General features: G+C 40.9%; 1 protein-coding gene across 3 annotated transcripts in view; it reads right to left on the minus strand.

Annotated features, from left to right (window-relative positions):
- The window catches only part of SEPTIN11 (septin 11), an 88,676-nt gene that overhangs the window by 32,324 nt on the left and 28,854 nt on the right, over nucleotides 1-27,498 (minus strand). For all 3 annotated transcript variants that reach the window (XM_040624858.1, XM_040624857.1, XM_040624856.1), the window contains exons 2-3: nucleotides 12,922-13,036; nucleotides 3,078-3,273 (exon numbers count right to left, since the gene is read on the minus strand). In XM_040624858.1, the coding sequence (XP_040480792.1) occupies nucleotides 3,078-3,273; nucleotides 12,922-13,036 (311 nt within the window). The remainder of the gene's footprint in view (nucleotides 1-3,077; nucleotides 3,274-12,921; nucleotides 13,037-27,498) is intronic.

Raw genomic sequence — 27,498 nt, forward strand, 5'->3', positions numbered from 1 at the left:
AAAAAAAAAAAAATTAAACAATAGTAATTCAGGTTTAGAGTCAACAGTGTCAACAATGCCTTCTGGGGCACAGAGTTCTAAATGCCATTTAAAGAGGTTATGCAACAGCTGTCAAGAAATTTCAGAAGAAAAAAAATATTTGGTATCTAGGTTAGGTTAATATCACACTTCCTCTCTTCTAAATCTCCTTGGAAACTATTATTTGACCCAAATGAGTCAGATAATTTCTTAAAGAGGCCTCCAGCTGCAAATACGAGAATCAGTATTGTAATAGCCACTTGCTGTTCAGTGCCGGCCAGTGGAAACCACCAGGCTGGAGGAAAATCGCCACTTGGGGAGAGGTAATTCAGTGCAGCCACTGAGGCAATGGCTCTGAGCAGGAAGAGCACACGGAGTTTTAGCAGAAAGATGTTGGAAGATGGTTCTCATTCTTGCAGGAAGGCATCCTGAAAAGGTCCGGTTACTGCCTTGCAATCAGGGACTGCACAAGCATGACATCCTCCAACCCCAGGGAGAAACCTGTGTGGGTCGGACAGAGGGCGATACGGCTCGCTCTGAGTACATGGTGATTGCCCAATGACAGGGAACCCCTGCTCTCTCCCCAGCCCCCCAAATGCACCTGTGTTCTTGTTCTTGTTGCCAAGGCCTTCCCTTCATCTATTTCACTTGGTATTACAAACAGCCTTCAGGCAGTAACTTCTCCATCATTCCTTGGCATTGAGGTCATAAATTAAGAGCAACAGCTCAGCTGCAGGGTCTGAGCTTAGCGGTCCCCCACCCCGTACAATGTACAGATAGTTCATTTTGACCAGATGCGAAATAAAATCCTTCTCACTACATCTAACAATTGCTCCTGTTATTACAGGACAATGTTTACTGAAGACCATTCAAATTGCTCTATAGATAAAATGGAGCTCAGTGCTCAGCTAGAGAATGAATTAAATATTTCGTTCTAATTACTATGGTGCTCATATATATCAGAATAGTTAAGATATCTCTAGGCAATACACATTCTAGATAGAAATAGTTCAAGTTCCTCTTTATAAAACACATGCACATAATATACACAGTTTTGAGGGAAATTTAAGAAAGAAAGAAAAAGAAAGAAAGAAAGAAAGAAAGAAAGAAAGAAAGAAAGAAAGAGAAAGGAAAAGAAAAGAAAGAACGAACCCTGGTACTAATAAAATTTCTGAGTCCTAAGCAAACATATCTTACTGATTTGGTGTTTTATTCCCATTATGTTGTCACTGCATAAAAATGTCTCTGGAAGCCCCCGTCTAGAGTCATCTTTGGACCTGGGACAATTTTAACTTTCTCTAACTTCTTTTGAAAATGAATACAATATTTAAAATAGTCATAAGATATTTGATGTTAACAATGATGAATAGGATGGAAGATCTCGAGAAGGAGTGTGAACAATATCTGGGGACCGACGTTAACGAATCAGTTGAACACCAGGAAGTTTTAAGGTTAACAACTACCCTCAAATTAAGGCATACAGTAACTCAGAGAGCAGAGCCAAACTTACTTGGCTTTATAAATTGAGTATGTATTTTATAAAAATAAAACCTAACTATTATTTTATAATGAAATCTTCAAGTTTATGTGAACAGGTTTTAATGAATGAATACGTAAGACGTACAGGTAGTAGCCTCTATCTACATACAAACTATTGGAACACAATTCTTAGAAAATATTTTATTTCTTAAGCAGGTTAAACACATCCTTTCTTCCACATATATAGTTTATTGTACGTATTACTTCATTAGCTTAACAAATCCCACTGGATAGAGAGGGGAAAGTTTAATCCAGTCGACCTAAATTCCTCATTAAACTTGACTGAAACCACAATCATTCAGACTCGATTTGGCAATTCTGCACCCAGCATGCTGCCCACCCCTCTTAGCAGCCTAGAGGAAGACCCAGACACTTCACAGAAGGACTCACAGTGCCTCACACCAAGCACTCACATCAATAGCAAGATCCAGGCCCAGCTGGAAATCAGGATTTTTCCAGGACATCTGCCATAAAAATGCTTTCTTCGCTTTGAGGTTTTAGGAGCTAATATCACTTTGACCAAAGACTTCAAAATACAGGATGACCCCTTATTACCACATCCTCTTCCAGGCCTTGCCTTCCACAGTGTCCTTCCTTAGGCCTCTGCCTAAGAATAGTACTGTACACAGTAGCCCACATCTAGTGACATTCCCTTAAAGTGAGATAAACTGCCACGGTCCCATTGCTTGTCACTGGCAGAATCCAGGCTATAACCCAGGTCTCCTAAATCCTGGGCTGTGGCTTCTAACAGATGATTTCTCATCAACTCTCAGTTTTCAATGAAATCCGTAAGAATTTGGGGATTAAGTCAAATATCCCAATCCGCCTCAGGGACTAAGAGAGCATGGCAGATGCTCATTGCAAATTCCTCTACTCTTTAATGCCTTCTCATTTTGCAGAGTTGCAAAAAACAAAAACAAAAACAAAAACCACGTTTCTCAGATTCTCTCAGCTAGAGTTCTAGATGACGTTTAGTTTCCACCAAACCAATGCAGCCTTACAAGACCTAGAGGCAGGGGGTGAGCAAAACATGGCAGAGGCCACGCACAGGCCACACCTGTTCCCCTTGCAAGTGATGGTAAAGGCATTTGCTTATCTGGGACAGAACTGGTGGAGGTTCTAGGGACCTCCCCCCCAGTGTCACAGGTACCAAATTACATAAGGTGACTGGTGGCAGGGGCTTCTGCCAACCATCCTGTAGAATTGTTGGGTGATTGCTTTTCCTGCTGGGAAAGCCCCCAAATCTAGTTCCATGACCCTCTGGAAAAATGCCACAAGCTAATTTATTCCTTCTAAGAAATCCATTTTTCCCTTAAAGTAGCTGGAATCAACTGTGTTGTCTGGTTCTGACCTCAGGGAAGAACATTCTAAGAAAATTTCTCAGAGAACAAGAATGCCTTTTCTTTTAGGCAACAGAAGACCAGCCCCATAACTAGTGAACATTTAGCCTTTGGATTTACGGAGGACAGGTCCTGCCATCTCCTGATCCGTTTATATCCCCATGAGATCCCAAGATGTACCTGTCATCTTTATTTATCTGGTCTCCAAATCCCACAGTGTCGACGATGGTTAACTTCAGCCGTACATTGCTTTCCTGAAGCTCGTAACTTCTGGCTTTTAACCGGACACCTGGTTCATTGTGAGTAGCTGGGTCACTTTCAAATTTGGTGTTGAATAAAGTGTCCATTAATGTGGATTTGCCGATGCCCGTCTCACCTACATGACCACAAGGGAAACATAAGAGAATGTGTCAATGCCTCTCGGACACCAGTTCAATTCATCAGGAATTTCTCATACTCATAACTGTAAAATTTTCATGAAAGTATCACCAGAAATCCCACTACAAAAAGATAGTTCCTTACATGTGTGATCTATCAAATATGTCCCTAAATATGCCTTAATGAATTACAGAAACCGTTTAGCATAAAAGATCTTGCATTTACAGATCAAGATGTTCTCCTTAACCTCTGGACAGAGAAAAAGAACCTGCAAGCTTGCCTGTAGCAGTGTGTGCATTACAAAGACACAAACCGTATCTCTTTCTCTCCTAAACATTGGTGTGTAATATTACATCACTTTAAAAAATACTATATTGTTTGTTTCTGTTACCAGGGGAAAAAGAAGACTAATCCCATTTATATGATCTGATGTAACCAAATTATGGGATACCACCTAATGTTGTTGAAAAGAATTACATTTTCAAAACAACACTCAACAATAACAGCAATGCAGTTAGAGTTACTGAGGGCTTACTTTGTGCCAGGCCCTATAGCAAGGGCTTCCAATGCATTATCACACTTAAATCCCACTACTATCCCCCGGGAAATAGGCACTCTTGTCTCCTCCATTTCACAGATGGGGCAGGAAGGCCTCTCTAACTTTAAGGAACTTGTCTATTGTCTAAAGTCACATTGTTCTATGGCAGAGCCAGGATTTTCACCCAAGTTTGTGTGGTTCTAACACCTACACTCAACCAACACAACATCCTGACTTTACTATTAGAGAGAAAACCCACACGTGATATTCTCCAGTTATAGTTACAATCCGTAGGACTCCTCCATATTACTTCCATGTTTCCTTCCCTATTCAACTGGAATCAAGATGGGAAACATTTATTAGATCGTCTTTCCAGTTTCAGGGTGACACCTGAGATGATGAAAGTAAATGAGGTTAAGCAACCTGCAACAATGGCCTTGTTAATTCACATCGACAATTGAAATCGGTGTTTGCTGAAGCCCTAACATGTGCAAACGAGAGTGGCAGGGACCTGGGACCACTGCACTGATCAATAAAGGAGACCCAAATGTGGAGCAAGAAGAACGTTAGCTAGGCCTCTAAAACAGAGTCAAGCAAAACTCTCTCTTAATCCTAATTCTTATGTTGAGTTAAAGATAGCTGGCAATGAGAAAGAACCTACCCTTGGTGGTGGTGGTGGTGGTGGTGGTGGTGGTGGCGGCGGCGGCAACTGAGTGTGATAGTGGAAAGAGGGAGGCAGAAATCAAGAAACAGGATCCATAAGAATGCCTTTGTTTTTCAAATCTGGAATATTTCCCAGTTACACTTCCAGTTCAATTTAAACATGCCAACATGTTGCAGCTCTTTCAACAAATTCAAATTCCATGAGGTTCCTCTTCTAAAGGGTTGCTATAAAGACTTTTAGGATGGTGACAATTCTATGGGAAAAAGAGCTCTGGGATTTGTAGCCTTCAAGCAACTGTCCACTGTAATGACAGAATCCACTTACTAATTAGAGGTTCTGTAATACTCATTACTTTCAAACACAATGTGAAAGTGAAGTAGGATGGAGCCTTTCTGGATTTGAGCTTTCTCTACTTAGAAGCTTTATGTGTTTTACCACTGGCTATAACGATTCACTTAAAGAATAAGAACTGTTTAAGTACATTTACCTTACTCTTGAACTTTTCCCATTAGGCAGGCCCCTGATACATGTAAGAGCAAAGTGAAGCCTCCTTCATCAGGCTTCACTCAGCCAGTACTTTATCCAGTGCCTACCATGTGCCAAGTTCTGGGAATACAACAATGAACCAGCTTGACAGGTGTTCTTGCATTGCTTAGAATCTGACCTGGAATGTGACTGAATCCCAATCAGACTCTAATTTAGTATTACAGAATGATATTCTAAGTGTCTGCCATAACTACATGCCCCTTACGAGTAAGACATTCCCTGTGACCTTGCTAGTGACCACAGGTAGACTGGACCAGGGCTAGGCCCCCGACCAAAGGTACCCATAGCAGCCTGGTCACTAGGCTCTAAGAAAGTGCTCCATGCTGGACAGTGACCCGTCCATCCAATCAGAACTTCTCTCTTTGGGAGTTTGAATGAGAGATACACAACCCGCACACAAAGCAACAGCATGGAAAAGAAAAGACACACAAAGGGAAGTGAATAAGCAGAGGCCTCAAGGCAGAAAAGGCTGTGAGTACATAGAAGACGTAATGCCGATAAGACAGTTAGTTGGGAATACAGGAGGAAGAGAGCGGATAGACACAAGAGAGCTTAGCATCCGAGACGTAAGTACGTACTATGTGACAAGCATGGGCTCTGGGGACAAAATGGTGAATAAAAAGCACAACTGACACTGACTGAACGTCTATAATATCCTGAATGTCATTCCAGATCTCCACAAAGTCTGGATGTATAACAGTTGAGACTGTTTCCTGTCTTCCTTACTTTCCTGAACGTTCTTACGAAAAAAGCCCATCGAGGGCCGTCTGGGTGGCTCAGATGGTTAAGCATCTGCCTTCAGCTCAGGTCATGATCCCGGGGTCCTGGGATCTAGCCCAGGTTGGGCTCCCTGCTCAGCGGGGAGCCTGCTTCTCCATCTCCCTTTGCCCCTCCCCCCGCCCCTGTGTTCCCACTGTCTCTCTCAATGAATAAAATCTTAAAAAAAAAAAAAAAAGCCCATCAATAAAAGATATCTAGTCTCTGCTCCCTAATGTGATAGAGCTCAACAGCTGATATCCACGATTAATGGCTTAACAAAATAACTTTGAGCAAAACAAAGGTTCTGTGTAAAGGATACAGAAACAAACAGGGCTCTCACTCTTCGATACTTAGAATCTGGTAGGCAATTCAATACTGCAGTCGCTGGAGTCATTTTCAGTATCTGCTACATGTGTAAGTTTCTCAAGTGCAACAAAGTTCTTTTCCAGATTTACCCATTTTCAGAACATGAACAAACGAACAACATCAGAACTACCTTCTAAAGGTCTCTGCACAAGATTAAAGTTTCTCTCAGTACAGAGTGACCCATTTAACTTTCATCTTTCCCTNAGAACAGCAATAAAGACTTCAATTTACATGGTAAGGATTCCAGGTTACCTAGACAGGACTGAAATTACCATCTCATTTTACTAGGCTGAGAATTAGTTAAGCACATGTGAATCAGGAATATCGTGCTGCCTTTTTTTTTTTTTAAGGCAAGGTAATTTTAATTGTCATTCACATTAACGTGGAAATTATGAACAATTAGCATTCCAGGCACTACTTATAGCACAGGGTTAATCAATGGGTTAGAAAAACCACTGTTCCTCCAAATTTCAGAGTGCTTTGCTTTCCATTTCTATGCTCTGTGCTTTTAAGGGCCGTAATTAGACACAGCTACTCTCGCAGCAGTGTGATTCACCAAAAGCAGTTGAAAAGGAAATGACAGATTTTGGAATAAGAGGAATTACAGAACTAGGGGAGTTCTGAGTGCAGCAGTTTCTGAGGCCTCTCTCTATCCTCGGAAAGCAGGGCATCTTCTAGAATTCTGAGATACCCAGAAGAGCAAAAGGCTTCATTCTAACCGAGTAACTGAAAGACATAGGTTTGAATTCAAACCCAACAACCATAACAATATTTTGAGAAAATAAATGACTAACACCAACTTTGAAGCATTTCAGAATTCCCTAGAGGAGTATCTGGCACAGAACAGGCATTTATCAAAAGTTAATTGAAGGGAAAAAATGATCATGATGATAATTTATACTGAGATTTGTCATTTTGGTAGATTTTTCAGAGTTTGTTGTTTATTCTGTCATAAATACATCTGCCTAAACATTCCATTGTGACAGTGGAGATTTACTCTTAGAGCGCTGTCTGTGGCGTTTGTTCTCTTGCTCCTGCCAAGGCTGCTGAACAGGACACCCACACCACCGTGGAACGCAGGGCTACCTCTCCTATTCTCACGCTTATTTAAACCACAAGCTCTAAGCTGGACATTAAAAAAAGAGAGAGAGAAGAAAGAAAAAGAGAAAGAAAAAAAGACCCAGAAGGATTGTACTATTTTTTTTTAATAATGATTTTTTATCATATTATGTTAGTCACCACAGAAGGATTGTACTATTAATTAGAAGGTAACTGTAACTGTAGATTGATCAAAGAGCCAATCCACGAGTCAGCATCTTTTACTGATTGCCAAGTCTGGCAACTTGTTTAATTATCCAAATAATTGTGCATGGAGGTCGGCCTGCCTCCTCTAAATATTCTAGAATTTTATTCTTGGATGAAGCCAGATAATCAGATAACTATGTACCTAAGCTGTGTTGGTTTAACTCCTCTTTGCATCACCTTTGATGAAACATGCTTTGTCTAATACCACCAGCCTGCATGAGGGACTTGAAAGAACAGCATATGACACGTGGCATTGCATGGATGAACAGCACTGATCTAGGGAGTATTTAGGAATCTAGACCCAACTGCAGTGACATGTACCGTATCTCTTCTCAAAATCCAGGGGGGGGGAGATTTTTCTAGGTGAAACCGTTTCACTTGGAGCAACTATTTTGTTTTGACTTTACAAATACTATAAATCTGTCATTGTTAAATGTTTAACTTACGTTTGGCACATAAGATGTGCTCAATAAGTATTTTTTGGGGGGGCGCCTGGGTGGCTCAGTCATTAAGTGTCTGCCTTCGGCTCAGGGCTTGATCCTGGAGTTCTGGGATCGAGCCCCACATCAGGCTCCTCCGCTGGGAGCCTGCTTCTTCCTCTCCCACTCCCCCTGCTTGTGTTCCCTCTCTCGCTGGCTGTCTCTCTCTGTGTCAAATAAATAAATAAAATCTTTAAAAAAATAAGTATTTTTTGGGTGAATGGATTCATTCCATGCTCTCTGGATAAGAGACAAAAGTATCCCTGATAGAATTGCTACAGACTGACTTGATAGCTTTGAATTCTGACTCTATTCCTGGCTTCTCTTTATTTTCTGGGGTTAATTTTATCTTTATTCATTTACTCATTCATTTCACCCTGTAAATCATTTCATATCCTTTACTGGAAAAGCAAAATGGGATAAAAATGTATACCTGAAATTAATGCAACGTTGTGTCAACTATAAAATAAAAAATATTTAACAAAATTTTTGAGAAAAAAAAAGATTGAAGTGTAAAATTCCACAGTTTAGGTACACAGTATAGTCTTGGCTAAAAAGATCTTACGCTTGTTTGTTTTCTATTCCTCTTCTGTCATCCTCTCAAAACAACTATGGTTGGATTATAAGAAAGATGTCTATTTTCAAGATATTATTAATTTACTTTGACCCTACTTAAACTGGTTGTTCTTCAAAAGCAGGGATGTTACAGTATTTTATTCATCTTTGTATATACACAATGAACTTACATACTTTGGATCAATGTTGAAGCTTTTCATAGAGTTAATGGCATTTTGGAAAATGAATAAGGTAAATAAATTTAAAATTGTGAAGAAAGGCTGAATAATTTTTATTCTCCAGAGAAATACAGCATGGATAAGAAAGAAAATACAAATGCAGCTTTGGGGGGTGATTTAGTATGTTGTAAGCAAGATGGAGAGTGGGGGGACTATGAACTCCTGGGTGTTCTGGCATCCAATTTAACATCAAGAATTTTCTTCCCTGTTAAGTGAACACTACTTTCCTCTTTATTAAATTTCTTTTCAGGATTCAACACAGATGGGTTCTAATACCAGATATTTAATTCATGGCCTCTAAAACTACACTAAGCTCATGCCAGGATTAGTTCCTGCCCTGGTTTGTTTCCCCTCTTTGCAACCTAAAAGTTCTTGCCACACAATAAAATTACGATTCTAAGGCTTTTTTGTTAAACATGATCAGTTTCCTTACTAGGATCATAACTCTTTTTTTAAAATTCTCAATTCCCTCCCATATTTATCACATGAAAATAAAGTAACGATGCTATAAATACCACACATGTGCATGCTGTGTCAAAAAAAATACAAATGGACAGTAGGGTGACAAGGTGAAAAGAAAGTACCACGGATATGCTTAAATTAAATGACACCGACTCCTCTAAGTGGCTGTCAAAGTATTTTGATCAACTAGAATACTTTTTCATAAACTCTTAAAAATAGATGGACTACTGTGGATGGAACTGGGGGTATTTTGCTGAGCGAAGTAAGTCAATCAGAGAAGGACAATTATCATATGGTTTCCCTCATATGTGGAATATAAGAAACAGCACAGAGGATCATAGGGAAAAGGAGGGAAGACTGAATGGGAAGTCATCAGAGAGGGAGAAACACCATGAGAGACCCTTAACTATAGAAAACAAACTGAGGGTTGCTGGAGGGGAGGGGGTAGGGGGCATGGGATAATTGGGTGATGGGCATTAGGGAGGGCATGCAATGTGATGAACACTGGGTGTTATATGCAACTGACAAATTATTGAACACTACGTCTGAAACTAATGATGGACTATATGTTGGCTAACTGAATTTAAATAATAAATAAACAAACAAATAAATAAATAAATAATAGATGGACCATTAATTGGCAGTGAGAGTTGTTTTCTTATACAGATATTTTGCTGTAAATTATTTGTGGCAAAGGGATTTGATGTGTTCTACCCTCTGTGGATAAGTATGCTTAATACTTAATGCTGATACCCCTGACCCCTGTCTCCCAAACAGCTAATGCTGGCTCCAACCAAAGGGCTCCGAAGAGTCATGGAAAAGAACCTGGCCAGCTAGATATACTGGCATGGAGGAATAGCCATGACTTACTGCAGAGTAAAAAAATAAAAATAAAAATAAAAAAACAAAAGGAAGGTACAGAAGAGTATGAACAGCATGATCTCATCTGTGTAAAAACCAAAACATATAAGTACTCATGTAACTGTGAGAGAGCTGTTTATGTCTGTCCAGTGTGTGTCTCTTCCATGCCCAACCTCCTTTCTGATCATGTCTTCTTTCTCGCAGGGGACCTCTTGTGTTTTATAGTGAATTAACCCCATATCCCACCCCGAGTGGGCATATGACTCAGGCCTGGTCAATCAGAGATGTCCTGTGACTGTTCAGTGGGACTTGTCAGGAATGACTGGTTCTTTCCTCAGGGGTTGCTAAGCCAGCAACAACTGCTGGAAGCCATACTAGCCCCACGGAGAAAAGCCTGAACAAGCAGAAGCAAGCAGGATCAAGAACCAGAGACACAGCCCTGAAAACACTCTGTGAATCCCTAGAGCCAGCTGTTCTTAATTACATGATTCAATATATTACTTTTTTAGTGTGTTTTGGAGTTGCAGAGGCCTCCCAACTGAGTTTAAACTGGATTTCTGGAATTCTCTGTGGAAATTTTCCTAATACAAAAACAGTCAGAAACACAACACTGCTGGCTTTGAAGATGGAGGAAACGGTCCACAAGCCAAGGATGCAGGTAGCCCCTAGAAGCTGGCAACAGCAAGGAAATGTACGTTCCCCTAGAGGTTCTGGAAAGAAACTCAGCCCTGTGGATGCCTTCATTTTAGCCTGGTAGGACACATATGGTACTTCTATAGAACCATAAGATAATAAGCCGGTGTTGTTTTAAGCCACCAAAAATAATTTTTAAGTACAGAAAAATGTAGATTTCTAGAAGGATTCCACAATGTTACCTCTATGGAATGGAAATGAGGGCAGGAGGGGAAAGGGGGCAGGGAAGAGCTTATAATTTAAAAAAAAAAACAAATACGTATTATTTTAATTAAATGAAAAAACTAATTTTAAACATGTTTAAGAATGAGCCCAGAATAAAAATCTAAAAATCATAGGCATTATCACCTACCCAGGAGAGTCAGAATAGCAGCTGCTTTACAAATCCATCCGGGCAGCGTGGATGTGGCTTGTGATGAATTCCAACTAGCATCATAATTGTGCTATTTAACACACAGGGTCAGCCAATGAGCCAATACACCCCACTGCACACCACACACCGGGTCAAACCAGGTCCTTCCAGCAAGCCCAGTCCCACTGAAAGGCTTTATCCTACTTGCAGGGGCTGGGACATAACTCTCACATGTATTCTTGAAGCTGATTTTGGAGACAGGGCTGGGGGAGGCAGGGAAGAGAAGCCAGAATAGTAATTGGCCTATAATTTAGCACACTTTTCAATAGAAAATCAACAAATTGCCAACAAATTGCTCCGCTAATGAAGAATTGCCCTGCTCTGCAATGAGCATTTACCCTAAGAGAAAAGACAACTCATTTGTGCCACTCTGTAGAACTAGCTGCCATTCAGAAGCTCCCCTGCTGAATTTTAAACAGCTTCATGTAGGGAAAAGGGGAATGCATGAGAGCTGGCTGCTTTGGTCATGTTTCTCTGCAGTTATTGTCTTATCCAATGCTCAAGACAAAATGCCAGAGTGTGCGCTGATCTAGTGTACAAGTCAGCTGTGGCTTTCCACAAATGAACACCCGGTAGGTTTTTCGAAAAACCTGCCCCTTCCCCTAATAACTAACAAATTTTAAAAGTGGTGGTTCTTATATCCAATGCCTACCTTTTTAAAATTCACTTCATTTTACTTGGACAAGAGATATAAGTCTGGTACATTCTGCCAAGCTTAGGGGAAGGATGGTCCGCTTGGCTACATATGTAAATTTCTCCTGGTCTATCTCAGAGTGATGTCTCTGAAGCATACACCCAGGGGACAACAGAACAATGGCAACAAAACAATGCAGCCCAAACCACTTCACTGCTGTATAGCTTGGCCATTCATCGGGAGTGACAGTGAAGGAAAGGCCATTATCTGTTCCAGGGGCATTTCTGCTTCAAACCAACAGATTTATACTTCTATTTTCCTTCCCCCCGCCCTTCTTTTCTGCCTTTCCTTTAAAAAGGATATGGCTAGAGAGAAGAAAAATACCAAGGCCAGAGGCCTAGACTGATGTACTAAGATATGAATAAAACATACTGAGGAGGCAAATAAATCAAGTCTCTTGGGGTTTTTTTTCCATTTATCTACCAGGAATGAACTAAGGTCAGTTTTAGATTCCAATTTAAAGACAAAAGTTTAATTTGATAATTCAGACAGAAAATTTATTTCAAATATAAAACAGAATTTTAAATTCTTTTGCTCTAAAACCATAAATGTAAACATTATGTTTATTAAGGAAGTTAGAGGAATTCCAGACGTTACTTACATTAGGTAGTCTATCTTTAAAAAGACTTCAAGGGGGGTTACTATTGCACCGTACTCACAGAGCCTAGAAATAAATTCTAAAAATGCTTTTGAATGTTCTTATTATGTGTGTTCATATCAGTTCCTTCTTTCAACTTCCTATAGTCCAGTTAGGACCAAAGTCCCCCCCCACCAAAAATTAAAATAAGTGTTTTAATAACAATATTGAACTGACCCCCTGACTGCGTGACACAAATAAAAATAACAATTTGAGTAACATCACAAAGCTTATGAAACATTTACCAAATACAAGTCTCAATCTTTGTAACTGTGTGACATATATACAATGTGTATTATTGCCCTACTTCACTAATGAAAGAAAGAAGAGTAAAAACATCATTCCCCTCTTTCCCTGAAACGTGCCCCTCTGACAGTCACCTGCCAACACCGAAGGATCAGACTCCTTGCTCAGCAGCAAGAGATGAGTCACTTACCAACACACAGGATGTTGAAACAGAATCCTTGAGAAGTAGACTTATTGACCAGCTGGTCCGGGAGACTGTCAAATCCAACATGTCCAGAAAGGGACAAGTTTCGAAGCTCTTCATTCTGGAATTTCAACGGGAAACGTTAGAGAATTCATGAACTCTGCCACCTGAGAAACCACGCATTGTGGATATTGCCCTCTCCCTCCCTCTCTTCTCGACAGGTATGGAAAAGAAGATTCCCGCTAAAACCACATCCTCCTTGCCTTCTACACAACTGAAGTAACTAAAAATTCCAAAGCCATGCGTGTTCCACGAAATCACACGGACTCCCAAGGCAGACTCTCTCCCCAGGAATCTCACTTCTGGTTACAAGTCTTCTGGTCCAGGGAGATATGACCCTCTAGAGGTGGCTATTTCAGATACACGTTAAAGGACATAAAAAACAACCATGCTGATGGCTTCAAGAATTCAAAAAAACCTTCCAATTTACTTTCAACCCAGAGTGTAAAATAAGAAACACTCTTCCAGATACAGAAAGGAACTGGGGAGCCTGGGTGGCTCGGCTGTTAAGCATCTGCCTTCAGCTCAGGTCATGACCCCAGGGTCCTATCGGGCTCCCTGATCGGCGGGAAGCCTGCTTCTCCCTCTCACACTCCCCCTTGCTTGTGTTCCCTCTCTCGCTGTCTCTGTCAAATAAATAAATAAAATCTTTAAAAAAAAAAAAAAAAGGAACTCTGAGACCCTTAGAATGGAAGGCACATACTTGTTACAATTATAAAAATTCTGTAATCACCATAAATGCAACATATTTAAAACTATTCAGCACTTGGAACTGGTCCTGTCTCCACCATCAGCTATACAGGCTTTTTGGGCTATCTTTGCTTCCCCCTGCACAGCCCCCAGCACAGGTCTGCACTCACTAGACCTTCTCAGAGTTCACTGAAGGAGACTGGGGTAAGGTAGTTACCATACACTTAAAAATGTGGGTGATTAATGCTATTTTATAATGGTGCTGACTGCCTCCATGACTTTGAATGCATCTCACATGTATTGGAGGTAATCTGTGAAAACTTTCTTTCCCAAGAAAACAGAGGTGAGCTACGGTCCTTCAATTAGTACAGCATGATTATTATGGTTTGGGATTCCAGAAACTAGATATTGAAAGCCTCCTTGAAAACAAGACTCCTGGTGTTCTTTCTGGCTCTGTTACTAATGATCTTTATATTCAAAATACTGAAGTTTGAGAAAATGAGCCTCAACACCCTATTTTTTTAATAAAAAAGAAAAAGCTTTGCACAGGATAATTTCATCGATATTTTTAAAAAGATTGATTTTCATTATTCTTCTATGTTACATAAGGATGACAGTGATTTCTTTTAATAATCAAGGGCTGAAACTCCATTTTCACATCACAATGGTCACTATATAGGCAGAGAACCAGAACTGCCTAAATACAGTGATTTTAAATGAATGTTTTATGAACACTATAATGGCTAAGGTCCTTGCTGCTCTAAAATTCTAATTCTGTGACATACAACTAAAAACCAGCATGCTGCCTTGAATACCATGGTGGCAGCTGCAGGTTTGAGGTCAATGGGACAGGGAGCAGATGCCTCGTCTATGAATAGTTTCCTTGAAACCTGCCAACAGTGAATATGAGACTCAAGAGTAGGCACTTATCCTTGAACAGGATGGCATGGTCGAGAGCTCCCCAAGCAGCTTTGGTAGCAGGTCCCCGTGGGCGGCAGGCCCTGACGGGCAGCAGGTCCCCACAGGCAGCAGGCCCCGACGGGCAGCAGGCCTGGTAGCTGGCCCGGCCTCCTCACACCACCACATGGCCCTAATTCTACCACCTGCCCCTTCCTCTTCCATACCTCAAAGGTTCAGACATCAGGTATTTTTAGGGTGTTTACCACATCCTCCAAGACTTGAGGGAGGAGGACTTGAAATGAGTCTGGGTTATATTTAGAACTCTTTCCACCACAGCTGTGCGGTGGCTGGTGTGCATTAGTCTGGGAGATGCCACCACGCCAGCCTTCATCTGAGTTGCATCTCTGACCTGAACAGTCAGTGAATGGCCTGAAAGGAGGCAAGGCGAGGAAGAATCATCATCCCACGCTCCCCCTCTTCCCCACCACAACAATTCTTTTCATTTCCCGGAGTGGGGGCGGGGGAAGAGTGGTTTATTACTGTGGATTCCACATTGTTGGGTGTTTAGATTCAGATAGATATCCACTCATGAGCCAATCCTGGGAAAGAATCAGAGTTAGTAATTATAGCTCTCATCCCAGAACCCAGTGCACAGCATCTCATATTCTCACCATTTCCAAAACACGAGAAACCACCCACACACCCACTGAGTATTTTTATACCCACTGAAAACCACATACAAAATGCAGGGTTATAAAACAGTTTGGTCTTGAAATTTTTTAAATTTAAATTTATTTCTTCAGAGTCTGTCTTCTAACTTTGTAATATGAAATATGTAAATTTTATATTGCCATTTTAAAATTCCATAACTTGAGCCTAATTCTCTGCCCAGTATTAAAGGAACCTGGAGGGTCACTGGCCATCAGTATGTGATTGGAAAAAGGGAAGTAGGAAGTTCCTCCTGGGGTTCACGAGCAGGCTTAAAAACTGGAAAGCGCCATAGTTGAAAAGCAAAGAGAAGCTTTAAGTCATACACAACAGCAACTGAACTGAATTCCTATGCCCCAGAATTCTATGTCACCATGTTTACTGCTTCTTGCCTTAGCTATCTTTCCTTCAAAAAGTGTAGGATCTCTTTTGAGTCTATTGGGTGCAGTCTTCGGGAATTTCATGCATTATCATGTCCTTAACCACTACCACACATCTGGAAATGACTCTCAGCTTTTTATCTCTAATACTGAACTGTTTACCTGAGTTCCAGTTCTGAATTTCTATCAAAGGGACAGTTCTCTAGGGTTGTCCCATCTGTACCTCAAACTGATGTTCATGAAACTGAAATCATATTTCTCTACCCCACACCCTATTTCCGTTAATGGCACTTACCTATGCTTGAGACCCTCCTATCCCTTGCATAAATTCCGAAGTGTTATCAAGACCATATCCTTCTCCTCTTTATTCCTACTGACTCAACCACCTTTCATCTGGTCCCCTTAACTCCACCCCATTCCCTCTAACCCCTCCTCTCTCTACTTTGCTGCAAAAGGGATCTCTGAACTCAAAGGCCCCCAATCCAAACTCCTTGGCTTTCCATCTCAGGGCCTCCATGGGCTAATCCCAAATTTCCTACCTAATCTCCCACTTCTCCCCATAAGGTACCTTTCACTGCAGCTAACCTGAATTCCTTACTATTCCTGAGACAACTCCACGTTCCTCCCCATCAGAGTTTATTCATACCATTTCCTCTATCTGGGAAGACTTCATAGCCAATGTTTACATATCTAAACCTTCCAGATACTGCTGAAATTTGATCTCCAACATTATCTTTACTATTAAATCTCAGAGAGAATTTCAGTAAACACTCCCCTTACCAATGAAAGGAAATAACAATTGGATAAAGATGGGTCAGGCCATTTGGTATTCCATGACCATCATAACAGCTAACATTTATTGACCATTTCCAATGTTCCAGAAAAGCCTTAATAATGAACTAGTTAATTTATCTTAACAATTCTATAAGATAGTTACTATTATGACCTATCATGACCCAACCTCAACTTTAGATGAGAAAACAGAGGCACATAAGTTTAGTAACTTGTCCAAGGTCACACAGCTAGTAGGTTGAGGAGCTGAAATCGGAGCCCAGAGGTCAGGCTCTAGAATCCAGAGACCATGCACTTAGTCACTGGTATGCCAGGGTGATCTACTAAGTTCTCAGACAGCCCCAGACAATACACTGGTTCCAGCTGCTATCAAAATCCAGTATGTTAAAGTAGGAAAAAAAATTCTCTAAAGTCATAATTCTTTGGCAACCATGAGAGATGGAAGTTGAGAATTAGAATTGGCAAAGAAGCTCTAAATATATTTTCACTGGTCTTGGCAATGCCAAGGCCAGACTTGGATTTTTGCAGCCATGGCACCTGAAGCCAGTAATATAAGGCTTAGTTTTGACCATTCTTTAGATGCAAGTGCCAACATGGAGCCACTAAGTAAGTAACCATAATACCTTCACTGATTTAGTCCTCCACTTGCTAATCTATCTACGGAGTATTTGTACTTACATGATTTCTATGCCCACTCCATCTTGAAATGGGTTGTGACTAATTCGATGGCATAAAATAATTTAACAACCTCATTTTTCTCTTTTCGGGTCACCTCCACATGGACACAATTATTTATTTTCTCATTCAAAAATACTCACTGCTCAAAGCACTAAGGGACCAGATGTTATTTTTGTTATTCATTGATAAAACACTCTTTCTGCCCTTAACAGGTCTACCATTTAGGGGCACCTGGGTGGCTCAGTTGGTTAAGCAGTCAACTCTTGATCTCGGCTCAGGTCATGATCTTAGGGTCCTGGGATCAAACCCTTCGTAGGGCTCTGCACTCACTGGGGAGCCTGCCTGAGGATTCTCTCTCTCTCTCTCTCTCCCTCTGCCCCTCTGCCTGCTTGTGCGTCACATGCTCTCTCTCTCTCTCTCTAAAATAGTAAATCATTTTTAAGATTTATTTATATATTTGAAAGAGGGAGCGAGCATGAGGGGATGGGGGGCAGGAGAGGAGCAAAGGGAGGAGGACAGAGAAATCCAAGCAGACTCCATGCTCTGCATGGAGCCCAACGCAGGGCTTGATCTCAGGAACCCGAGATCATAAGCCCAGCCGAAACCAAGAGTCAGAGGCTCACCTGACTGTGCCACCCAGGCACCCTTAAAATAAATAAATCTTTAGAAAAAAAAAAAAGAGGTTTACCACTAGCAGTAGAGTCAGGACATCAATTAATATAATACCACTAAGGATTAAAGTGATAAATACCAAGACTTGACTTTACGGTTGATATGAGGAGAGAAGTAGCTTTTGGCTAGGGAAATTCAAGGAACACCCTTTGGAGGCCAGAGCTCCCCAACTCTACCAGGGGAACAAAAGTCCAGCTTGCAGATAAATGCTGTCTATGCCCAAAGGATCACTTTACTATGAATGCATAATCTGAAGTTTATAATTGACAATTTTTTTTTCAGAAGATGCCTAGCTGACTTCATTATTAAAATAATTATAAATTATTTAAGAATGTGTGCCAACACCTATATTGAGTGCTGCTTTAAAATAAGTTCCACAGGGGCACCTGAGTAGCTCAGTTGGTTGGGCATCTGACTCTTCAATTCAGCTCCAGTCGTGATCTTGAGGTCATGAGATCAAGCCCCGCATCAGGCTCAATGCTGGGCCTGAAGCCTGCTTGGGAGTCTCTCTCTCCCTCTGCCCCTCCTCCTCCACTCATGGGCACTCTCTGTCTCTCTCTGTCTCTCTCTGTGTCAAAATTAAAATAAATAAAATAAAATAAAATAAAATAAGTTCCACAACTCCAAATCTTTCTTAACCAGAAGCAGGATGGCAAAGGGTATAGAGTCAGACAACCATGGATTTGAATCCTAGCTTTGCTTCCTACTTTTCTTAGTCTCTGATGGAGCACTTGGCAGGGCGGGTGGGAGGAGTGAGGAATCAGTAAGTATGAGAGTGCCTAGCACTAACAGGTCCTCAGGAAACCTGGGTTTCCTTTCTCTAATTAGGTGGGAGGAAAAGATGATTGATTTTAAAATCTGAAATGAATGGGCTCTGCCAATGCTGCTCAGCACGCCAGCAGAAGCTGCTGATCAGCAAAACCCCGAGACTAACCAAGAAAGAAAAATCACAAAGGGAAGAACAGAATGAACAAAAGGAAGTAGGAGCGAGAGGGCTGTAGCAGACAGAAAATTCACCCTAAATAGGAAAGTCATTTACAAAGCTGGAGGGAAAGCCATAGAATCACATTCCTATTTGCAGGCATCAACATCCTCCACAGCTGGAAAGCATTCTGGATTCCCCTCTTCACTTTTCCCTCTATTTTAATCCAGCGCAGAGCCTCCTGAAACTGGATGTGCCCAGATGGGTTCTATTCACCATACTCAAAGTGAAATGATATCCCCTTTCTTTGCTTTTAAAACTGAAGGCTTCAGTAGGTGTGGTTAGGTAATCTACAGCTGCTGATCCTTACCAGCCAGCAGAAGCAAGGAAGTATGGTACCAAGGTGATGTCTGTTTTCATGTATGTTGCAAACAATTAGACTTAATTTTTACCTTTAAAAATAGATATTAACATTTAAATTAAGAAGATTTCACCCCTTTAAAATGATAGATTTTTAAAATTTGAGCAATAACTTTTATGCAATCATTCAGAGAGCCGGAGATTTTGTTGACAAGAAGTGGTAATTATATTCTTCCCAAAGCCTCATTTTATAGATAATAAGTTATATTGACCCAAGTCAAAGCCTCATCTGTAAATGAGATTTAACCAAAAAGCCTCTAAGCAAAGTGTTTGCTTCTAATGCTAATTCTAAGGTTTCTTGAATCTGGAAATCACAGATGCATAAATCCAATTCTGTCATATTACCTGAAGACAACCAACACAAGACAAAAAATTCCTGGTAGTATATTTTCTCTTGCCAAATCAAGACAGCTCAATTTTTAAATGACCCTTGAAAAGCGAGTTTCTATTAGTTATCCTAGGAACCTCCAAACCTAATAGAAATCTGTGTATGCCCCTGTTTTCCAGCTTAACTTTTCATTTTTGCTAACCTATAATAATTACGACTTAGTTTTTTCAAAAGTTATTAAAAGCCCACTCTTTACAACTGCCCTGATTAAAAACATTTTTTCCTTCAGCTGTATCTGCTGTCTTCCACGAGATTTTTGAAAAGTGGATTTATAGCCTCGAAACAAAACAGGAAATAACTCTTCTGTGTAAGTTAATCATCTGTGTTCAAGAAAAAAAGTAAATCTTCACTCATGCTTTCATTCACTCAACAAATATTCCTTGAGTACCAATGTGTGCTAGATACTTGGGCTAAATGCTAAGGAGGTGACAGTGAGAAAACCAAGCATTCCTAACTCACGGACCACAGTCTGGCGGAGCACATCGATGTTTGTCAAATAGTCACAAATATATAATCATAAACTATCCGAAAGTACAGGACGCAGTGCAACCTTATAACTCATATAACTGGCACCAGCCTGCAGTACGTAAAAACAGCGTCAGTCGGCAGCATTGTCAGATATTAATTTAGCAGATAGCCCCTCTGTACAGTTGATGTGCACGTTTCATGTATTCAGATGAAAGCAAAAGAGTATTTCTGACCAGCATTGCCTGATGGGAGGAGGTAGAAATGATTAAGACTCAAGTCTTAAGAAACAAATGTCCAATTTTAAGTGAAGCTGAGATAGAACCATGGGACACGCTCCCTTTGCTCTCTGTCTTTCCCCCATAAAGATGCCCACTTGGAGGAAAGAGGAGGTGCATGTCCCTTCTTCACCTCAGGTAGTGTCTTGTTTTGAGGTCCTGCTTCAGTGTACAGATGCCACCTAGTTGAAGATAGGCAGAGAAGAACACGCTATTCCTTACATGAAATCCTTGACTGGACACCAGCCAGTACTGGAGAAATCCTGGCCTCACAAACTGCCGAAGAAGTTTTACCCAAGTGTCTGCTTGATCATTTTCATAAATACACATTGTTATCTAACTACATTTTAGAGAGAATTGAACTGGTTTCATATACTCTTTTAAAGAAAGAAAAGTTGGTGGGAAGATGGGAAACGCCCTTAGTTCCCATGCAAAAGGGAAAACAGTGGAATGCTAAATATCTCAAACCACAACTATGAAGTCCGCATGGGGATGTATTCAAGGCATTGCTGGGGTAATTTCCATAATATAAAGTGTCTGAAGCATCTCATTACCAATGAGGATCGCGTTCTTTAAGGATGACTTGGAGAACATTTGTGATGCTGCCTGTCATGTATACCATGAAATCCCAAGGTCAGAGCCAAGAAAACCCCCAAGGAAACTGTCTCACACAACCAGCAGAATAGAGAGAGCCAGGAAGAAGAGGGAACAGTTAGGAGGAAAACCATAAGAGGAAAGAACTTGAGTGCAGCCCAGCTGGAAGTGGGTACTGAGAAGCATCTGAGGGCCAGCCCCTAAGTCAAAACACCAGGTAGATCAGCTCTGACTGACGAACCCTGGGAGCCAGCCTCGAAAACACCACCAAAGAACCAGAAAAGATCTTGATTCATACTAATTGCCCCAATTTCAAGTGTCATTTCAAAGTAAGTCTCTCTAAAAGACTGTGAGAGAAGGAATGAATTTTGCTTTTCCAGATCCTGGAAATAATGTGTGGGTTTTTCTTTGGGAATGGTATGACTATACGGAAATTTTCCTTTCTAAGTGTTATATTTCTGTAATATTTGAATTATTGCAAAACAAACACTTCACACCTTTTAAACAGAAAATAAAAGATTTTAAACATTGGGAAATGCTAAAAACGATAATAAATGACAAATAAATAATAAAAATCCTTTTAAAAGCCACAATTTTTATTGCAGATAATAGATGGGCGATAGGATAAAATATACAAGTATTTATTTTTTCTAATAACAGAACCAAATCACATTGAAAGTGATAAAAATGAGCAGAAAAGCAGAACAATGCAATGGAAATTGCTTGACAGGTGAAGTCAGAGGACTCAGGGCAACCCTGCCATCATTTAGCTGTGTGACCTATGTAGGGCAAGTCATTTACTTCTCAGCCTCAGTTCTGTCAACTTTAAGATAAAGTGCTTTACAGGGGTATTGCAAGAATTAACATAATTCTCTACCCTCCGCTAGTTTACACACTTTTCTCAGATGACCTCTTCCTTGCCCACCACTTCAGTGACCTTCCATAGGCTAATGACTGCTTGTCATAACCCGCAGCCCCTCCTCCGTCCTGTGCATCCATGGCCCAGGCATTGCTAAGCCAACATCCCTTAAGTGGAACTCATCCTATCGCCATTCTCAACTTAAATCTGCCCTTCCTCACTTTTTCTTATGTCAAATGGCAACATCTGCTTGAAGGTATCAGAGAGTCCCCTAGAATAACACTGATCAACATGCATATTGCTAACCCTGATTAAAAATGTACATAAATTTATAGGCTTCCACCCTCTTGCAGGAAAAAAGAAATCCACTGTATAATCATTAAACCCCCTGCTGGCCTCTGAATTCAACAGTGAAGACTTCTTGAGGACATCCGTACCAAGCTGGCTTTACTCCTCTGCACCCAGATGTAATAACCACCTACTACACCTTTTTTAGCCAAATCTTTCCCACCCAACCCTTTAACGGACTGAATCCTGTCTATCAGCTGATTCATGACTTGAATATTCCCTTTCTCCTAACACTACCCCCATTAGACTTCACCAAAATTTCTAACTGTGTGACATTTTACACAATCATATTCCCCAACCTCCTCATTCTCAGATAAGGAGGCAGGTATAGCAACCAATTGGTTTTCCCTATAACCTGGGCTGGGGGAGAGACAGGGCCACAGGGAACACCAGTGCCCTGGCGCCCGGTCCACCCCTCTCTCCACTTCACTTGGGCTGGCTCTGAAAGTAGGATTCGCAGTGGTTGCTGAGTGAAGCCTGATACCCAAGCCTGATACCCAAGCCTGGAAACACAGCACTGCCCGGGTTCTTGTTCCCCACTGGTGCTCCCAGCTCCGCTAGGTCTGCATCCTGCCTCCCATAACAGCAACAGTCCACACTGCCTCCAAGGTCTGCCTGCCCTGTCTGTGATCAGAGTCCCACCTCTGACCCAACAGAAATTAGATTTCTCACATAATTAGGAAAAATTCTGTTTAAAAGCAGTCCCCAGAAATGGGTATCTGAAGTGAACAGAGCCCCAGCTGCTGCTTATAACCCTGGATCCCAAGGGGGGGGGGGGGGGGGGGGCACGGGAAAGGTAGTGCTGAATTATTAGTAAATCAGACTTTTAGCAATCCAGAAATTGTACAAAGTGGAAGCACTATCTTCTTACAGACAGAATGTTTTTCTAAAAGTCCATGTGAACTCTGAGAGGTTCGATCTAACTGCATGCCAAGAATTAAAAACAACAAAAAAAGACATTTTCTTAAGTTTCCAAAGATGACTCTTTTTGAGTCAAAGTGACTAATGCCTGTAACAGCCTAACGTTACAAAGTGCTGATCAGCAGAAAGTCTCATGTTTGGGAATGACGAGGCCCACATGTGCATTCCAGACACCCTTACAAATGTTGCAGTGCTCGGAGGAAGAGGAGGTGGGAGGGAAGCAATGTGACAAACAGTCAAGAAGTATTTATAAAGGCACGATCCAATTAGAAACAGATGCTACAGCTGTTCTCTCGCACCACTGCACATCACAGAGACAATGAGAAGCCCTTCCCATGGCTAGCCACCTAGGAAAGTTAATGAGAAAACCATGCAGGAGGGTCATAATCATCTTAAAATCCTTTGGCCCTGCAGTGGGGTCCCAAATATAGCTTCCACACTAACTTTTTCAGAACAGTGATGAATAGGAGGTCAAAGATTATTAAGGGCCCTTATCAGTTGGAAGTTTTCCCCCTCAACTTCTTAGTACAGTTCTACTCCTCATATTCACACTTCAATTCCTTAGTGCTTCCTATCTGAGAAATATCACAGCTCCTTTCATGTATTTCTATTTGCTAAATGCATTAATCAGCAAGTAATGAAATATGGAGGGGACACTTCCTTCCCTGTGCCACCATTTCTATCACCGGATATAAATTAGCCACTTCCTTTTTGAAAGATATCATTTATTTCTGTCCCTTTCTGATAATGGAAGGGGATTTCAGTTATGGTAATGACCGTGTAACGGCAGTCCCTGAAAAAGAAGAGGAAAAATCCAAACGAGCTCTAAGGCAGTCATAAACAAAAGCACCAGGGATGTTTCAGTCCCAGACTGGCTACTGCAAGTAGCCATATTCAGGCCATGTTCAGTTCCTAAACCAGGCTGGTCTAGAACATCTCTGAGTGCAGTGGTAGATTTCCAGCCCCTGAAAATTGAGGGGCTATACCAAAAATGACCAAAGCCATGATAAATACATTCTCAGGAAATAAACATACAAATTAACATTTGATACCACTCTGCAAGTTTTAAACAATTCCGGCCAAAATTCTCAAGCCTTCTAAGAGTTCTACTGCATCTTACTCTCAGCCCTGGATGAAACACTATCAGGGTGGAATACAGGTTGTTTACATACATTTGGGGGCATGTATTGCCATGTAACAAATTTTCACAAACTTGGGGCTTGAAACAATGCCTATTTATTAGCTCTTGGTTGTGAAGGTCAGAAGTGTGGGTGTGGCATGGCTGGGTTCTCTGCTCAGGATATCACAAGGCTGAAATCAAGGTAGTGGCCAAGCTGAGTTCTGATCTGGAATCTCGGGACAAATTCCTCTTCCAAGCTCTTTTGGGTTGTTGTCAGAATTCAATTCCTTGCAGCTGCAGGACTGGTCCTCCTCTCCATGTCCGGGACTGACACAAAAGGTCACCCATAGTTACTAGCCATGTGGTCACCTCCTCTTCACAGCCAACAGGGAATCCCTCAAGTCCCTCTTCACATTTTAAATCTTCTTCAAGAAGAGTCCCATTCCTTTCAAGGGACTGATTAGGTCAGGTCCACCCAGGATAATCTTCATATCTTAAAGTTAGCTGTGCCATAACATAACTTAATCATAGGAATGACTATCCCATCATATTCCCAAGTTCTGTGTGTTATACAGGGTGTGTTCACCAGGGAGCTGGGACTGGGGGGCCATTTTAGGGTTCTGTGTTATAATATTCCTATATTCCTCTGTTTAACTTTAGGGTATGATAATATTAGCATTTACCTAACTCAAAACAAAACACAGCTAAGTCTCCAGGAAAAAAAAAAAGGCAAATTAGTAAAAGCATAGTAAACAAGTTCTCCCTCAAGTTTCCAAGGCAAGTTATCACTAACAGTAAACTTTACAAAATTTAAGTGCCTCTACATAATAAGAATTCTAGGAAATGCAAAAGCTTTTAAGGAACTTAGCCTTATTGGGGGGAAAAGTCATTGAGATAAAACAGAGGACAAGTGCAAAACGTTGGGTGATGAAATACAGCACAAAGGTTATCAAGGTTGGACAATGGAGATTGACATGGGCCACAGTAAAAAAGTCAGGCCTTCTTAGAGGAGGACAGATCTCGCTTGAGATCTTATCATGACCTAGGTCATGATAAGATAAAAATAAGATTCAGACTGTTGAAGGGGAGGAATGGAGACAGGAGGAGAGAAAGTAGTAGTCAAGAGAAGCAGCAGGAAAACAAGGAGATCCAAAGGGCATGGAAATCAATGAAGTGGAAAAACTGAAGAGTAATTAAGAATAGAGAATATAAGACTTTAAAACTGGTTCACATTTCAGTTTACTGGAAATATGCCTTAAAGTATTATGAAGATCACTATAAGCAATACATAGCTAAATACATGCCCAGGCTCTGTCACTGGGTGTTCCAGTGCTGAATGAGAGATGGGAGCTAGGAACAATCACTGAGCAGTCCCATCAGGAAAGATTTTTCGTTTTCTACTAACCAATGCACTTATGCACATATCTTCTCACCAGAGCAGGAGACCAAGGAATCTGGAGTATAAAACTGCCTTCTAGCCAAGGTTTTAACCCAGATTACGAGCCTGGGCAACCATCCAAATGGTAAACTATTTCATGCAAACTTCCTTTAGAGCATTAAAAAAAAAAAAAAAAAAAAAAAAAAAAAAAAAAAAGGAAAAAAGCATATCTTGCAGAGAGACCCCAACAGATTGACTCCATTAGTTACGCCCATGATTTCTGCCATTCTAATCAAGCTAAAGCTTTCTTCTTTCTTACTCTGTTCTCCTTCTCAAAAACATAGAACCAATTAACCTCTTAAAAAAATAAATAATCCCACCAGCAGAACAGACAACTCTCTGCCTTAAAGAAGTTAACTGCATATTACAGAAGCATCCATCCAGCTGTTAAAAAAAAAAAGAAAAAGAAAGTTCGTTTGGGGTTTTCTCACACATATTGGTGTGCTTAGGAAAGTAGACCCAAGGAACTATATTATAATTTTCCTCTACTCTCAAAGGTTTGCTATTGATGGACGGTTTTGGATGCTGGCTCTCTTGTCCTGATCAGCTAATGCAAAACAAACCTTCTTTTCACATGCTGCCACAGAAGAATGTTCCCACAGTCCCCTCCATTGTCTCTTAAAGAGGCATTTTCATTATCATTATTATCATGGTATTTCTGAATAATCAAGTAGGACCCAAGGCGGACACTACATACAACAATCTGTTATAAAAGCCCATTAGCTCTCACAAGTAGATGATAAATACATGCAGCAAACAGCAGAGGTTACAATTTCGTGCACGTTGTTCCCACAAAGCACAAAGGGGTTGGGTCAGTAGCCCAGACTTCTCAGTGCAATGGGGTCCGGTTCCACTTCAATGTTCCTAGATTAACAGATTAAGAATTAGAGGATATGTGAATGGGAATATGTTTCTGACATTCTTTGATAGCATGATTACAGGGAGGCATTAAGCTGAAATCGAAACTTGAAAAATTATAGCTTGGCAAAAGATCCTTGCGGTAATTCATACATTCTGTAGGAAGGAGAAACTGAGAAAGTTAAATGGGACACAGTATGAAAGGAAGTCTTAGGCACTGATCCAAGTAGCTAGCTGCTTTTAAACTCTTCTAAAGCCTAATGGTTCATTAGAATAATTATTATTCACATAGTGAAAATGAAACGCAGGCAGGAGGAAAAAAGTGGTAATTACACTGGCAAAAACAAGAAAAGCAACTTTGGCCATTTGGATTTGAGAAAAGTCCAAGCCTCAAATCCCTGCCACATAAAGAGGGTCAGACCATATACCTTACTGTAATCATGGCTACACAGAGTTAAACCCCTTTTGCCACAATTGCACCAACTGTGCATACTGAGGTTGGTTATTACCAAGAGTGGGTTTTGGGCATTGTGGTCGCTGCAACCACCAATGTAGGGAGATAAGGCCTGGCATCTATCCTCCAGGTTTCCTGCTCAAGCCAACTTCCTACACACTCTTTAGCCCAGATAGTAATAATTCCGAAGACAGTATGACAGCCACAAGTCATCTGGCTACTTAAACGCACACATCAGGGAATAATCACTAATTATTAGTGAAGCTTCAGTTCTCAAGGAGAATAAAGCCCTAATAAATGTACTTCATATTTTGGGATCAAGGTAAAAAGTAGATTGATATCTTTTAGAAGGATCAATTTAAAGTTGCCTGGAGTACCTGAATAATGAAAGTTAAAATATTCAGAGTAGCAAAAAGAGGGAAGAGGCTCTACCACTTTTTTAGCCAGAGAACTGAAAAGGGCAGAGCGGGGGGTGGAGAATATCTCCCTTGACTGATCAACCAAGAAGTAATAACTGAAGATTTATGTAAAGACTGCAATGCTAAGTGTGGTCTAGCAAAAACAAACAAGATACTCCAAGACTATCGTGTGTGGTCTATTCTTCGAGCATTTCAGTATTTTCCCCCTTCTACAACCAT

This window comes from Ursus maritimus, unplaced genomic scaffold, assembly GCF_017311325.1.
Source record: "Ursus maritimus isolate PB19 unplaced genomic scaffold, ASM1731132v1 scaffold_8, whole genome shotgun sequence".
In the NCBI taxonomy this organism is placed as follows: Eukaryota; Metazoa; Chordata; class Mammalia; order Carnivora; family Ursidae; genus Ursus; species Ursus maritimus.